This window comes from Kockovaella imperatae, assembly GCF_002102565.1.
Source record: "Kockovaella imperatae strain NRRL Y-17943 chromosome Unknown BD324scaffold_4, whole genome shotgun sequence".
NCBI lineage: Eukaryota > Fungi > Basidiomycota > Tremellomycetes > Tremellales > Cuniculitremaceae > Kockovaella > Kockovaella imperatae.
Genome location: NW_019028944.1, coordinates 1,006,964 through 1,022,820, shown reverse-complemented (window position 1 = coordinate 1,022,820; position 15,857 = coordinate 1,006,964). Strand labels below are relative to the sequence as shown.

Below are 15,857 nucleotides of genomic sequence, written 5' to 3'. Positions count from 1 at the left end.
TCCGGACGTTGAAAAAGTATTCACATATCAGGCATAGAATCTCGTACTGGCGATGTGTTTCCCGCATTTAGATCTGACATGCCGACTCGTATGCAATCGTGCTGGCTACATACACAGCCACCTCGTGTTCTCGCAAATCATGTACTCTGCTCTTCTCTCACGTTTCTTTCACTCCGCCTCACTCTGCTCCACCTTCCTCCAACTCTGACAACAATGCCAACCACATTTTCTTCGACACCAAACCCCGGAACACTCCTCTTGAATCGGTGACGAGCAATTGCCTGGCACCGAGTTTGACGAACAACTGTTGCACCAGTTCGAGAGGAGAATGGATCTGGACGGTGATCGGGGCCTGGGGAAAAGAAGTGATCAGCCATGATAACTCATCTTGCGATTCCCAGATTTGGCTCACCCGATCAATGTAGCGTGAAATATCGTATGGATTATGCCTCGGATCAGTGTATGATTCGGCAAAGCTGAAGATGGACATGACGCTGCTTCGAGGACCACGATTTGAATCTTCAGGCATGAGGTTGAGGTTGGCATCGGGTTCGTCGGCCAAAAGCGCTGAGAAACGATGCGATGAGGTAAAGATCGACAAGAACGACGAGCTTCGCCACACTCACCCAGTGCATGCTCCAATTCATTCATCCCGAGGAATCCGACAATTCGAAGCGCTGTGAACGCCCGACCGTCATTCTCGACGTGTTCCTTGACAAGCACCGGAAATCCAGTATCTTCCATCCCCAGTCGGACGAGTTCGAGCAATTTCCCAGTCAATGATCTGACAGTGTGAAGTTTATCGGCTCGAAGGTATGGGACATCCGTATCGGCTACATCGAGCACTTGGCGCTTGCCCCAGAGGTACTCGCCTTTGGAATCGAGATACGGCAGCTGATTCAAGCTATGTCTATCGTTAGCGAAACGCTGATACTTGAGGATAAGGGCCACGTCACTCACTCGATAACCAGATCATAGATTCCCTTCTTCTCCAATCCATCCGCCACGGTCTTGGCAACCAGTACACCCAACATGACAGGGACAACATAATTCAGCGTGTTTGTCAGTTCCAGTACGATGACGGCCAGCGAGACTGTCGTCCGCGTGACACCTGCAAGCGTGGCGGCAGCGCCGATCTACATGTGGGGTGTAACAGTCACCATCTATCCAGCGATCGCTCTGAAAACTCTCACCATCGCATAGAGCCCGGGCACAATGCACGCCTCGTCCTTGCAGATCTCGAATATGCCCCAAGAAGGGTAAGAGAACTCGACGTACTCCATCGCCAGTCCAACGATACGGCCAAAGCAGGCGCCGACTGCTAGCGAGGGGATAAAGATTCCAGCTGCAGGTGAGTCGTCAGCCAATGTCTTTGGCCCGGCTTTCAAGGCTTTCTGACAACATCACGGCACTAACCTGGCAGTTTGATACCAAAGGTGATGATGGTCAAGCATCCCTTGATGATCAATGCGGAGCCCAAGGTCCAGATCACACTCGCTATTTCGTGCGGGTGATCTACGCATAACGGGCTAGAAGAGCCAGGATGGCATTCCGCGAACAGCTGTGGGAAGCTCAGCGCCCGTACGTGCGTAGCCGGTCAGGAGCCGACTTACACTCGCAACTAGCTCTGTCCCGCCCATTCGACAGTACGGGTTCAAGAATGAGACGACAGTGGTGAGCGCAGTGACCTGAAGCCCGGCGTCGATATAGAGGATCTAGAACCGTCAGTGCTCACCAAAGCCACTTCGATGATGGGATGATATCGGACCCAAGTCCCTTGGCGGATATGCTTGCTCCACAGGATATTGAGACGTGAGAAGAAGGCACCGTACACGCCCTGTGATGTTTTGATCAGCCACATGTCAGTCGCCTGTGAACTGACTCACGCCAAAGACTCCGAGGAGGACGAAAATGATATACTCCCAGTAATGGTACTGCTTCGTGTATGTCACTGCGAACTGCAGACGAGTCAGATTGACGAGTACGACGTCAAACTCACCAATACAAGCGATCCGTTTCCGAATGGATTCAGCGATTTGAGTGTGATGGCTGCTACCGCAGCACACCAAAAGCTCCTCCACATGACTTTCGGTGGGAAGTAGTACGAGACTTCTTCGAGAGAGAATAAGACGCCGCCAATAGGGGCACCGAATGCGACCTAGATGCTGTCAATCGAGGCAAAGTGAGTCACTTGATTCACGTACAGCTACTCCAGCAGCACACGCTGCTGATAGTATTTCACGCCGCTTGGCTAAAGTCCCCATCAGTGATGATGCTCTTGGAAGGCTCTTTGCTCAGACCGACCTTCGTTGCACTCAAACTTGATGAATAGTCTTGAGACAATGTTTCCGACACATGAGCTGATATGCACAAGTGGGCCCTCCTTGCCTAGGACAGTTAGTGAGCAGGGATCCGCCTATCACGCAACACAGCAACGTACCCAAAGATAGTCCTGAAGCGACTGACAAGGCCAGTCCGACACTCTTCGTGAGCAATGTCCATCCGCCCAAATAACCATGAATGACGAACCCTGAGGACGAGGTCAGCTAGATCGTTCCCTGCAGTCCTGGTATTGCGCAAGGGACGTACCTGATAGGATCGTCTTGATCTCCGGTATACCACTCCCCGCAGCATAGTACATGACCTTTCGAGGGGGTTCAGACGGTTCAATATGTTCCGAAGTGTCAAGAGTACTAGTAGACGACAAGAGCGGTTGTCGTTCCGTCCCGTCTTGCGCAGCGTTCGAACCGCTACTGGATTGTTTCATGGTTTGACTCTTGAGGGTTGGATCGGGAGGCGAAGGGAGCAGGAAGGTGGAATCCTTCGAGGTCGTATGGGCTGATGAGGAGAGATAGATAGTCATAGTAGATGCGAGTGTGGCGAGTAGTAACTTGAGGCGAGAATAGTCAGTCCTGCCGTCAAATTTCTGGAGGTTAAAGAATAGAACCCACCGCCACGGTAGCATAGGCTAGGAACTCTGGTCCTCCCCAGATCCAGGTAGATTCTGCATCACCTTTATTCTTGGGTTCAAAGAATTGACCCCACTCGACCCAATCTTCGCACTTTTCCTCTTCGCTACCGGGCAGACGACGGTGATGAGGCGTACAGCAGAATCGCCTAGGTGAGCCCCAGGACGAAGCGCAGTAGCCTTCTTTGAGGTCAAACAGAGCCATTTCAGTCCGGATGATCCAAAAGGCGATAACGGCGGAGAGGATCCCTGCGCCATTCGGTGAGCAGGTACGTCCGCGCTAATATGCTCTTAGAAGCACTCACCTATGATAGTGACCACCAGCCATCCTTGGAAACGATCCCAGCCATTGACAATAGCTCCTCGCCATGATTTGTGGGCATTGGTTCGAAGACGCCGCACGCGGGACGATTCTTTGACCTATATTGAGGATCAGTCGACTGATGGAGGCTGAATGCGAAGAAGGACTCACAGCATCGTGGATCCAATCGATAGTGACGAAGGAGCTGTGTCAATGTCAGCGAATCTGAGAGTCACTTAGGAAAGCGACCCACGCACCTATACCACACTCTCGTTCCATTCGCACTGAGTCCACCATCATCAATGACGTCCCCTGCCTCGCCCGGATCGTGACCCATGACGTCGCCCGCATCGTACTCTTCAGGCCTACCAACTGACAATCCAACTGCACTGGCGGTCTTCCTCAATGTTCTGAAAACTGAATTGGCAGGCGATCCCTGCATGCGATGACTGTGAGGTGTGCTCGGAGCCAGATCAGTGGTCTGAACAGACAATGTTCGACGATGTAAGCCTGAAGCGGCACTCGTACTGGCAGACAAAAACGACGTGTTGATAGCTCGATTGCCTGTCGATGCGTGATCCTTCCAATGACCGTGATCGTTCCTTCCCCTGCGCTTCCCATGAAGATGGTGTTGTCGTCTATCGTAAGTCTCGTGATTCTCATTATAGTATCCGTGATGACCTGCTGCGTCCTTGAATCTCGGAGTGGTAGTAGAACTAGGCTGAGAATAGTATGCTTCATGCGATGGGATTGTCATCTGACCAGGACTTCGAGTCCTATTGACGCTTCCCAGCGTGTGTTGATGAGCAGTGTTGGAAGGACCAACCGGAGTCGAGGTTGATATCCTTCGAGGCGATGCCAAGGCGCTGTCCTTGGCTTTTGATAGATTCAGACTATTGGACCCTCCCGAGGGTGTGATCGAGAGAACTTCATTTGGTTCTGGGTTACCTAGACTAAAACCAGCCAGAAGAGGGTTTTGATGCGTTGCACCGTACCCCTCTATAGGCGTTGATAATGTCCTTCCAGGTCCAATGGTTGTGCTACTTCCAGCACCGTAAGAAGTCACAGATACCCGACGACCAGAATCCAGCGTACTGGATCGCTGAGCCATACGAGGGCTAGAACCGGCCGAATCGATCGATCTCAGTCCCATGTTCGTCGTGCCCGTAGTGGATCTAGGTGTCCGACCGCCAGTCCCTCCCTGACCAGCAGCTATGGAGGAACGTGATTGTCGTCGATGAGCCGTGGTACCTCCATTGTCCTCCTCGTCTGTCGTTTCAATGGTACTGGATGGAGGACGTGACATGGTGATACTTGCGCTGGGTGATAACGGCTCATGAGATGGAGCAGATTGGAAAGAGGATGGGTTGGGAAAGTAAGTGATGGGAGATGCAGGTAGACTGAAACGAGGTCGAGAGGGCAGGGGAAATCAGGGCAGCGTCAGCGTCGGAACATCTATTGATGGGTGAATGTGGACAAAGCGTGTTATTAGAGAGTTGATGCGGGGATCTTGCACGTCGCCTCGAGTGCACGCGCATAACTCGATCTAACTCGTCGTTGAGCACACACCCACACACAGACTCGTCTCGTCCGCATCTGATCCCCGCATCCCTTTGTCCCCTTTGATGCCAGCACAATAAGCAAATCGCTCTCACCTTGGGCCTCCACTGTCTATACTCTGACGTCTGGAATGCATCTTCTTGCCTGTACTACCTATCGCACTCCCGCTCGTCGTCCCGGGTTGATGGAATTGTCTCAATGAACTGACAGAAGGAGGTCTACCGGGTCGATAAGAGGAGGAAACGGATCGACTCGTCTTGCCTCCTTGGGCGGCTGCTGCTGCTGATCCTCCTCCTCCAGAACTCGAGGACGCGTGAGGATGATCGCCGGCCGCCGAGCCGATGCGATGATTATTGTTTCCTGGCGCAGGGATCTCCCTTTGATCAGTATTGGATCGATCCATTGGAGGCGAGAGAGGAAGCGCGACCTCGATAGGTCGTGTGAATGCGTGCTCTGATGTCCCTCAGGTGATCATTGAATCATGTGACAGCTTGGCTTTTGACATTCCCCCCCCCGCCGCCGCCTCCTGCTCTTCCGCTCACATTGCCCCATTAATCGTGACGTCTTTTCTGTTCCGTCATTTCGGGTCATCCGACCAATGTCTACGGGTATGTTCGTCCACCTTAAAAGCTCTGCAGATATGATCAGATGGTTCACACGAAGAGATGCATGACAAGAACGATAGGAGCCCTAGAAATGAGATGGATGCTCTCATACCGTGCGCGAGAGTTTCACCTGGGGGGAACTGCTGAGAAACGGAATGACGGCCCGAAGAGACGATTTACATGGGAAGATGCTACAATTAGGGTAGGTGAGGTCGGGTGATGCCGTTTGAGAAGGTGGATGCGTACAATTCTTGATGCCTCGTTGTCTGTCGTGAGCCTCGAATAGTCGTATACGGCCTGAGGGTTAAACATCGGCAGCAACCAGAGAGAAGAAGGATAGGATTCTGGATAGATTGGATTCGAGGTGTTTGAATCTTGAATGCCATCGCAACGGAACCATGACATCGACAGTAGGAATGTGAACATGTGATCGGACTGAGGAACGGAGTCAGTGACGATCTCCACGAGTCATTCGACATGCCTCACCCTCCCTCTGCTAAACCATAGCCACAACGACGCCTTCGCGCCACCTCCAAGCGTGTCCCGGTCGTCGCCTGGAAAACCTCAGGACGACTTTGCTTTCCCTCCTCCCACAGCAGGCGCAGGATTTGACGGATACCTTGCTTGCAAGCTTTTGAAGTGCCTGTACATCATATAAGAGGTCGGGAACAACAGCAGAAACGCAGCGAGACAGATTATCTGTTTCCATTCGTCACTTAGTGGGATATCCACCCGGGGTCCACTACGCGACATGGTTGGGAGTGACTCTCGAAAATTGCACCCGTCTCTTGCCACACTATCGTAGTCTTCGCTGTTGCTGTGATCGCTTTTGGTACGTGTTAGGGGATGAGCCTATACAGCTGTCACGTCCCCCGCCGAAAGAGGCGCTTGACCCCAAGTCTTTTCCCACGGTTGCGCAACATAGGCGGTGATCGGCTCGGAAGTTGAACCCAAGCTTGGAAATTGCTGACTACATACACTCTCTTCACTTTCCCTTTCTGCTCCTACGGCGAAGATCTTATAGCAGTAGAAACGGTCTAAGACGACCATCGTATCTCTTGAATATAGGATCAGGAGCTGACTCTGGATAAAGCAGCCTGTCTGCTCTACTGTGTCCCGCTAGTCGGGCCCACGTTGATCAGCCAATTACAATTCAGCTCGAGGTCAGCTATCCTGTCCTCCGACTTGCTCCGTCCGTTCTGAAGAGGACAACTCACGACCTGGACCGGATCTCAATCATTCCTGAAGGCAGACCATCATGGCTCGGTCACGATCAACGGCGGTCTTCCGATCATTGACCATATCTCAACCTTTGTCAAGACATCCCACCATTCACCGATCCTTCTCCATCACGCCTATCGCCGCTGCAGGCAAATCGTCCAAGTCTTTCTCCTCTTCCTCAATGGAATTGAGCCTTTCTCATCCTTCGTCTTCCCGACAATCACATAGCATTGCTCAACCTGCCGACCCGGCAGCATACGAAAACTCGACCGCACCACCGTACATTTCGCCTGCTGCCCCCTTGTCCCACTCCGATCGATCGCCTACGCGCCCTGTAAAGCCTCCTCCGATGACCGCTGGTTCATCATCGCCATCAACAGCAGCCTCCCCCGCGAGGTCTGACTCCACTCATACGTCTATACCTATTGAAATGCTCTCGTCCTCATCCGATATCAAGGGCAAAGGCAAGGCTTTCACTGCTCCGCCAAGAGGATCACGTGGTAGTGCATTGAAGGCTCAGAAGAGCGCCATTACCATGGTGAGTGGAAAGAGCGAAACAATCAAGGAGTTCATAGCTGATGATTTCTGTATTCTCATTACTCTACGTTACCCTGTCCTTTTGCTCGACCCCGCTTCTGGCACTCGCCCTCGCCCCTCACCCGTTCAGACCCCCTCCGCCATCGACCATCTCCGGAGTCTCATTGCCTCCCCTACCGAGCCGAAACTCCTACGCATAGGCGTCAAATCTCGAGGTTGCGCCGGTATGGCCTATCATCTAGATTATGTCTCTCCACCTGGAGGCAAATTTGACGAAGTTGTTGAGCAGGACGGTGTACGCGTCTTGATAGATAGCAAAGCGTTGTTCAGTATCATCGGGAGTAGGATGGATTGGAGAGATAATAGGTTGAGCGCGGGATTCGTCTTTGACAAGTGAGAGCGGGAGGGTATTTGACGTCCGCATGATCATCTGAGACTGACTTTGCTCGTCGCTTCTCAGCCCCAACGTCGTTGACACATGTGGATGTGGAGAAAGTTGTGAGTCACACTAACTCTCGACACAAAGTCTGGGTCCAAGCTAACACCCGTCAGTCAACATCAGATAGCCCTAGGAGGCCTTATTCGCTTTTCTCTCCCCTCTATGTGTCTCTGTGCATTTACCATGTATGAATATATCAATGTTCCCCGACTATCACGTCGGCGAGGCTCAGTGGTCACTTGGACGCCACTCGGATCACTCTCGAATATACTTATAGCCATACTTAGTCACAAGCCACCCGGCAATTGTTCAGCAGCATCAGGTAGTCGCAGCGAGAGCAGCCCAAGCCACGTGCTATTCATTTTCTACTTTTTAGGTGCTATGGTGCTCTAAACAAAATTGACTGACGTCATAAGATGTCGCTGGAACCTGATCGCCTGGTAGAATGACGATGATGATGATGATGATGATGATGCATGATGACAGAGAGAGAGAGAGAGAGAGAAACAGGCGTGGCGGGGTGGAAAAAGAACGAGAGAACGTTGCAGAGGGGTTATTATTATAATAAGAAGTACCTACCAGGCGGCTTTCTTTCCTTCAGAACCCCATCTTCACCACTCACTTGTTATTTCATCGAGCTCAGCGTTCTTGAAACAGCGAGCTCCAAAGAGACAGACTCCTATAAACTCTTATCCCTCCCACCCTTCGTAACAACATCCATTCGTGAGTAGCTCTTGGCGGGCTGGCGCGCGGGCCATCCTTCAGTCCCTTCCTTCCTTTCCCCCAGCGTCTACCCTCTTATGACGCACCACCCCCCCGGTCTTTCTCCCTTTGTTCAGCTTTTTTGATTGTTGGCTGACATGTAGAAACCTATATAATAGACCATGAGTGGTGTCAGTTCTACCACTCAAGAGATTCGAGAGAATCCATCCAAGATGGCCGTCACAAGCCCAATGTCAGGTAAAGAGATGGAAGAGGACATCCAGAGAAAGATGAAGCTCTGGGGTGTTATCCAAGCCTTTGGACAGGGGTGAGTGGTGTGATGGGCTCAAAAGAAGCGCGGGGGAACTTTTGGGGATCGCTGACCAAGTTGAAAGACGATTGCCCACCAACCGTCAGATGGACTCTGCGCTCGAATATGCCGTTGAACACTCGCCCGTCGAGGTCGACAAGCTCTCTCAGGAGGGCAAGGTGTTGATCGATGACACTAGGTGAGAGACGAGCCATCTCGCGAGGAAGGTAAACGAACGTCGCTGACTCTGTTCGTGCCCCTCTTCAGAGACATTATCGAAACTCTCCGAACCATGGTCCAGGAGAAGAATGCCGATGAACTATTCCAGAACGCAGTTTGGAACTCTTACGCTGGTGATCCCTCGCGAGCCAAGCAAGACGGAGTCGTCCCCGTCAGCAAAGAAGACGCCAAGAAGGATGTCGACCAAGGTGAATCGGCGAAGCCATCCCCTCAGCTGCCCTTCGCTCTCTTTCTCTCCCTCTCGCTCTCGCTAACCAGTTTCTTTAGCCGCCGCCCACCTCCGTGTCCTGATCACCCTCTTCATCACCAACTCTGAATTCCGAAAACTCGCCAGTGACTTTGGAATCATCGGACGAGACGTCTTCGCTACTGCCGCTTCAAAGGTCGCAGATACCGCTCGACCGGACCAAGAACAGCTCGACCAAGTTGACCAGGAAGCTCCCTCCAAGCAATGGGTCGGACCCGATGGCAAAAAGCTCGGAACCCAGGACACTCCTGAATTGCAGCTTAAGAACCCTGCCGGCGATGGTGAGGTCAGATACAACCCCAAGGATGCTCCTAGCGATGCCAAGTGAGTACCACCTTCTCCCGTGTGCTTGGGACCTCAAGCTGACGGGACCCCTCAGAATCACTGGTCCCGACGGCCAACAAATGAGCGCTGGAGAAGCCTATCAGAAGGCTCAGGATGCCAAGGAGCAAGCCAAATCTCAGGCTCAAGACGCCGCCAACCAGGCCTCTGCCAACAAGGACTCTCTCCTTGACCAGGCGAAATCACACGCCTCGGATGTCGCCTCACAGCGTGACCCCAACGCTTCGCTCTCGACCCAGAAGGAGCAGCTCAAGAATGCCGCCTCCAACAAGGCCGACCAAGCTTCCAACCAGGCAGATGCGAACACTCCCGACCGTGATGAGGTCGAGGGTCAAGCCAGGAACAAGATGCAGCAACTCAAGGAGAAGATTCCCGAGGAGCACCGTCAAAAGGTCCGTGACACCATCGACACGACCAAGGACATTCTCACCGATGCCATGCCCGAGGAGAGACGAGAGCAATTCATCTACCGTTTGAAGAAGGTGAGATGGAAACATGTCATCTCATTACTGACATTCTAGGTCGTTGTCGAGTGCCAGGAGCACAAGGACTACATGGAGGCCATGACTTGGCTTTTGGACACCCTGGAGAACTATCAGGGTCACGCTCAACACGTTGCCAACAAGGGCGCCGATGCCGCCGACGGTCTCAAGACTGACGCCGGAATCGCCACTGCCACCAGCCAGTTCCGGACGCTTCTCGAGCGATTTGCCAATGGCAAGTCGATGTCTGGCATGACCGATGCCTTGGACCAAATCTACACCGATGCCAAGGAAGACGACTCGCTCCGCGGGTGGTTCACCAAGCTCAACGACTTCACTCACCGAGCGTTGCTCGAGCCCGGTTGGATTCTTGACGACGAGTGCAACCGAGAAGCCTCCCAGCTCCAGGAATCTGGCAAGGAGTTCTTCACCGAGAAATACAAGGGACACCAAGAGAAACTCTTCAACGAGATCCAAGCCTGGTTCACCGCTTTGGCCGAGGACCCACTCAACCAGCGATTGGGAGACGACGTCAAGCGACTCACCAAGGACTTGTTGTTCAACTCGGAGGGCAACCTCACATTCAAGCCTAAATTGTGGAATGACATTAGGCACACTATTCTCCCTACTCTGATCAAGCAGATTGGTGAGCGGCCCGCGACCAAATACCGAGAAGAAATATGAGCTAAATATGACCCACAGGATACGTTCCCATTCCCCGAGCAGAGTACTCGGATGACAAGATTGACCTAGTCATCGAGAGTGAGCCGAGTCGAGCTAAAGTCCGTTCGGCGCTGACATGCCTCAGACCTTGTCCTCTCTGGACCCAATCTCTTCCCGAACGTTGTCGAGCTGGAGGCCCACAACCGATTCAAGTTCAGCCCCTACTCCAACATCAACAAAACTCTTGATGTCCACCACCACCGATTCCGAGCTGGTCTCAGCCAGATCCAGGCTGATATCCGAGACGTTTCCTTTGCATTCAGTGAGTGGCCTCTCATCCACGCTGGATCACAGCTGACGCTGCGCAGAGCGCAAATCTGGATGGCCTCGTCTGTCCGACCACGGTCTCGCCGATGTTGTCATTGCCGGCCGAGGTATCTCTATCGACATTGAGGTCGAGTCCGTCGAGAACAGACGGGACAGTGTGTTCAAGGTGAGTGTGGGCACGGATGGGTCCTGGCGCCAGTCTGACCCAAGTCACAGGTCAACCACGTCAACGTCGAGCTCGACACCCTCAAGTTCTCCATCCGAGACTCCAAGCACGACTTGCTGTACAAGGTGAGCGAGCACAGGGCTTTTCCTGCGATCGAATTGCAGTCTGACGTCTCGGTTTAGTTCATCAAGGGTATCGCCACTGGGGTCATCAAGAAGGCCATCACTGTCGCTGTCCAATCGGCCATCAAATCTGCTCTGGAGCACGCCGACGATCAATTGGTCGAGGTCCGAAACACTATGGAGCGGGCCAAGCGATCCGACGAGACGACCCGAACTCAGGCTCTCAAGGACTTGTACGCGAGAAAGAAGCAACACGCTCAAGATGCTGCGGAGCGTGCGGATCAGAAGACAGGCACGTTCAAGATTGTGACTGACCGAGACGACATGGTGAGTGTGGTTGAGCAGCGATCATGACGGCATTCCTGACCTCGGCGTCTGTGCCCTTTAGATCAACCCCAACATGACTCACGACCCTAAAAAGTCGTCTGCTCAACGAATGTTCAAGGTTGAGGATATGGCTGCCTCTGGTGACGAGTGGCGATCACCCGCTTTCGATCTTTTGGACAAGAAGCACCCTGCTGTCACTGGTGAGAACCATCCCGAGGCTACTCCGGGAATGGGACACAAGGACGTTCAGTCTTCCGCTGTCGCTGCTGCTCGAGGTGAACAAGTCGGTGTGCCAAAGGACGGAGCTTCATCCGTCGCTGGATCCACAACGGCTGCTGGATCCATGGACTTGGGACCGAGAGTCAACTAAAGAGGACGGCGCCTGGAAGGGTTATTTGTTTGACGGTTTCTCATGCTCGTACCATGTGTTGAATACTCGAGCTGTATAATATAGGATTATGGAATGATTCATTGAAGCTAGCTACAGGGCCAGAGCCATTGTTTACACTGTAAACTTGTAGGCCGCGTTCGAGGTCTGCATTTTTTGGCCCATGCGATGCATCGAGTAGCTTTGAGCAGTTGAGCGGGTTTGTTCGATGTCGAAGGCGACTTTTCCGGGCACCATATCAAATCCTGTAATTGAATCAGCCGTTGAGAAAACTTGTGATGCTGCTGCAAAGGCAAGGGATATACGATGTCATCAACGAGGAAAATCATCCTATAGTGCTCGATCGTCTCGTGTCTCGTGTATGAACTGTGTCTGGCATGAGATAAGGAATCGTACATCAGTGGGTCTTGTTTCATCCGAGCCTATACACAAAAAGGCCCCCCGTTCTTTCTTTTCTTCTTCTAATACGTCTGCTTGCCCTTTGTCTCGTAAGGTAGAAGAGCTGAACAAGGAGTCAATCGTCAGCCCAGAAACTATGGTTGATCCCGAGGCCCTCGAAAGACAACAAAGACAACTCACCAATGGCAATGGCTGATACCCAAGCACCACCCGCTCCGAGCCACAAGACACCGGGAGAAGAGGATCCATGGTAGACGTGTGTCGTGGCGATCGGTGCAATCTGAAGAGGGGGAGGGGGGGGAGGGGAAAGAAAGGTCAGTGAAAGGAATTTGGGACCAGAACAAAAAAAAGGTGGACGGATGAAACTCACGATACCTGCGATTCTGCCCAACGTCGACAACATACCCGCTGCTGATCCTCTGAATGGAGCGGGGAAAGCTTCAGGTGTAAAACCATACAGGAGAGCATTATAGAGCGATTGGAACCAGTATCTGGAAGTAGCGAGAGACAATTAGAGGGGGAAACAAATGTCAGCTACAGAGGCCTCTGATGCGTGGCGCTGGGCTGGGCGGCGGGGAGGGACGAACTCACTCCATGGCGTTGAAACCTATATTCGCAGGAAGCGAATTGACGACTTGATATAATGCCATGGAGACACCCATGAGCAAGGCTGAGATGACCATTGCCCATTTTCGTCCGAGTCTCGGAATTTCCATGAGAGCAGCTGCGAGGATAGGTGCGGTGACTCCGGGGAGGTCTAGGAGACTGAGATCAGCTTTAATCGATCGAGGCAGGTCCCCAGAGTTGAAAGCTCACAGATCCACACGTAAGACCTGTAGGTGTCGTCGATGGATTGAGACGTGTTGACACCTTTTGCTCGAAGGATGAGTGGCAAAAAGTAGCCTGCAATGTTGAAAGCCCAGAAATCCGCCATATACCTGAATGGCGAACGAGTCAGCTTAACGACCACGGGAATCAGCCCCTTCGTCCCACTCACGCCACGGCCATGACGACAAAGAGGTATTGATACACTTTTGTAGCGAAGAGACCTCTCAAATGTCCAAAGATCCTAAAGAATGAGCCGACCGCGACCTGTTTCGCATGCGTGCCCGTGGGAACCGGTTGAGGGTCAGCTCCGAGAGGCACGGTCGAAGTGTTGGTCATGCGTTGGCTTTCTTCGAATTCTAGAGCGTGGAAATCTTCCAATGTCAACCTCGGGGGAGGAACCTTGTTAAATTTGGCAACGCTGTAGAGGATATCCAAAGCATGCGCATCGTGACCCTTGGATAAGAGGAATTTGGGTGATTCTCTAAAGTGGAAAGCGACGAATCGGAGCGCAAAGATGAACAAGGTGATGGCGCCGAGGGTGATCATGGTGTATCGCCATCCCATGTTGTTAGATCGATGACAGCACGCGGGGGGGTCTGAAGGCAGACAAGGGCAAGAATATTTCGGAATCAGACCGTAAGAGATGACGGAGGCGACGACCACGCCGATAGGTTGGAAAGTTGACAATGCAGCGAGCAGGAACCGTCTGTTTTTGGGCAGAAACTCCAATGTGATGGTAGCGTCGATGGGAATGTTTCCACCGACTCCGAAACCGATCATACAGTAGAAGAAGCAGATGGCGGCGTAGTTTGACGGAGCGGCAAAGAGGAATCCAAAGATGGAAGCGATGAGACAGGTAATGTTGAAACACCATCGTCTTCCGACGATATCGACGAGTAGACCCCAAGTGAAAGCCCCGACCGTGAGCCCTACGTTGAAGGCTGTGGACAAGTCACCGACGTGATTATCATCGACGTCAAGTTCTTGTATGATGGCTGATCCGACGAGACCACCCGCTTGAGCCCAGCACAGATCGAGGAAATAACCGAATCCACAGAGAAAAAAGATACACCACTGGTACCTTCCCATGCCCATCGCATCGAGTTCTCGATTGATCAAGACGGATTTCTTCTCGTACAGGGAGAGTTCGATAAAACTTCTGGATCCAGGGATAGAATCCGATTCGACCGATCCAGCGAGTTCATCCGCTTTCGATTGGTATTCTGCTCCTTTGCCTTCTGGCAAGTTTGTATAGTCGATCGGTTGTTCAGTCACGGCGACACCATCTTTCTCCTTTCCACCACCACCACCACCACCACCACCACCCGATTGGGTCGGTGATGGACTTAGAGCCTGCTTTGTCTTACCCAACATGCTGAATGGGGCCAAGGGGATGAGGATGGTAAAACTAGATCGACGTGAATGTGATTCTTCCAAATCTTCCGATGTGTGAATATCGAGTAATGGAACCGCTTCGAGTTCTGCAGCGCTGTGATTATCCAACGGGAGGGAAGTAGGGGATCGATTAGCTCCTAGAGAGTTTCGACCTGGATGGAGATAATTGTTGTTGTTGTTGTTGAGGTGGTTGTCACTGCTTGAGGATGCGTTTAATGCCCTACCGTCTTCTTCCTCTTCGTTTAATTTTTTGACCCAAGCAGGGACTGGATCGATATGAGATAGAGGGAGATGATGGGGTAGCGTGAAGAAATGGGTGATCTCAAAGAGAGTGGTATAAGGTCGAGATGGGTCCAGCCAGGATGGCAATCGACGTGATGGAGGAATCTTGACGAGTGATAGAGGTGACCTCGGGCAAGGAGGTCGGTAAGAGCGAAAAGCGAAAAGGGGGATGGGGGGGAGGGGTAATAAATATATCTCGTGTGCTGCACCCTCGATCGCGCAAAGAGGTGGGTGTGTGGGTGACCTCGTGTGGTCTCTAACCCCGAAACGCTCCTCTGCTTCTGTGCTCTTGCCTCCTTCTTTGGATCGTTGCTGACAACGCTCTCTCTCTCTCTCTCTGTCCAGGCTCTGGGTCTCTGCTGTCGCCCCCCTCCTTCTTGATTTTCGTGACTGACCTTTTGGAAGAGAAGACTTTTGAATGAAATTTCCCGATGGGTCGAGTGGACACAGATCGGATGGAGATTAAATGAAAATGACGCCCCCCTGGAATGTAGCGACAGCGGTAGCAGCAGCAGCAGCAGCAGTTTGTCGGGATCAACAGTCTTACAACAACAACAGCAAGAAAGAGATGACAGCCTGCGCTGACTGGAATGTCGTTCACACGTTGACCGGTCCCCGACATTCAGAGATTCGTTCGTTCGTTGCTCGTTGTTGACAGCTATATAGCAATGTACTAGTTCACGTGAAGTTGGACTTGTTGCAGCCCGTTCTCGATCTTTGATCCTTCAGGCGAGCATCGAAGATGACGTCGGTGGGTGGTGGGATCTAGTGGGAAGCCATGGCGGAAGAGCGGAGGATGGTGGCGGATTTGATTAAGCATATCTTTTTTGGGTGGTTAGATGACTGATTCCCGCAAAAAATGAAGAAGAAGAAGAAGGTAAAAGACGAGAAAACCTCGCTGTGTGAGCAGCAGAGCAGCAGAGCAGAACAAGACTTTTCTAAGCGGCGACAAGGGTGGGATCCTAAGTGTGTACACACCATGGGATGGGGGACACCCCTGTGGCAA

At 52.3% G+C, this 15,857-nt stretch overlaps 4 protein-coding genes across 4 annotated transcripts; 2 read left to right on the top strand and 2 right to left on the bottom strand.

Annotated features, from left to right (window-relative positions):
• Nucleotide 1: 1 nt before the first annotated feature.
• On the bottom strand, nucleotides 2-4,947 carry BD324DRAFT_621407 (chloride channel). Its single transcript, XM_022015377.1, has 19 exons — nucleotides 4,925-4,947; nucleotides 3,527-4,815; nucleotides 3,441-3,474; nucleotides 3,274-3,388; nucleotides 2,952-3,217; nucleotides 2,590-2,890; nucleotides 2,441-2,530; nucleotides 2,305-2,388; nucleotides 2,205-2,251; nucleotides 2,000-2,158; nucleotides 1,887-1,958; nucleotides 1,736-1,837; nucleotides 1,614-1,688; nucleotides 1,417-1,561; nucleotides 1,194-1,345; nucleotides 961-1,136; nucleotides 627-904; nucleotides 413-567; nucleotides 2-352 (listed from the first exon to the last, which is right to left on the bottom strand). The coding sequence occupies exons 2-19, from the start codon at nucleotides 4,573-4,575 to the stop codon at nucleotides 179-181; spliced, it is 3,474 nt and encodes a 1,157-aa protein (XP_021872484.1). The 5' UTR covers nucleotides 4,576-4,815; nucleotides 4,925-4,947; the 3' UTR covers nucleotides 2-178.
• A 2,375-nt stretch (nucleotides 4,948-7,322) lies between these two features.
• On the top strand, nucleotides 7,323-7,689 carry BD324DRAFT_563704 (hypothetical protein; the record flags this gene model as incomplete). Its single annotated transcript, XM_022013027.1, has 2 exons — nucleotides 7,323-7,585; nucleotides 7,653-7,689. Coding segments are annotated over 2 exons (300 nt in total), but the record flags the coding sequence as incomplete, so codon positions are not given.
• Nucleotides 7,690-8,515: 826 nt separating this feature from the next.
• On the top strand, nucleotides 8,516-11,929 carry BD324DRAFT_578011 (hypothetical protein; the record flags this gene model as incomplete). The annotated part of the gene is made up of 12 exons (XM_022013292.1): nucleotides 8,516-8,661; nucleotides 8,729-8,842; nucleotides 8,911-9,071; nucleotides 9,151-9,454; nucleotides 9,510-9,954; nucleotides 9,994-10,600; nucleotides 10,657-10,716; nucleotides 10,763-10,939; nucleotides 10,986-11,110; nucleotides 11,161-11,235; nucleotides 11,293-11,559; nucleotides 11,621-11,929. 12 exons carry the CDS (start codon nucleotides 8,516-8,518, stop codon nucleotides 11,927-11,929), a joined length of 2,790 nt encoding a protein of 929 aa, XP_021872482.1.
• Nucleotides 11,930-12,408: 479 nt separating this feature from the next.
• BD324DRAFT_607999 (major facilitator superfamily domain-containing protein) lies at nucleotides 12,409-14,548 on the bottom strand (the record flags this gene model as incomplete). The annotated part of the gene is made up of 6 exons (XM_022014094.1): nucleotides 12,409-12,449; nucleotides 12,527-12,626; nucleotides 12,717-12,837; nucleotides 12,938-13,121; nucleotides 13,163-13,284; nucleotides 13,344-14,548. 6 exons carry the CDS (start codon nucleotides 14,546-14,548, stop codon nucleotides 12,409-12,411), a joined length of 1,773 nt encoding a protein of 590 aa, XP_021872481.1.
• Between the last annotated feature and the right edge of the window lie 1,309 nt (nucleotides 14,549-15,857).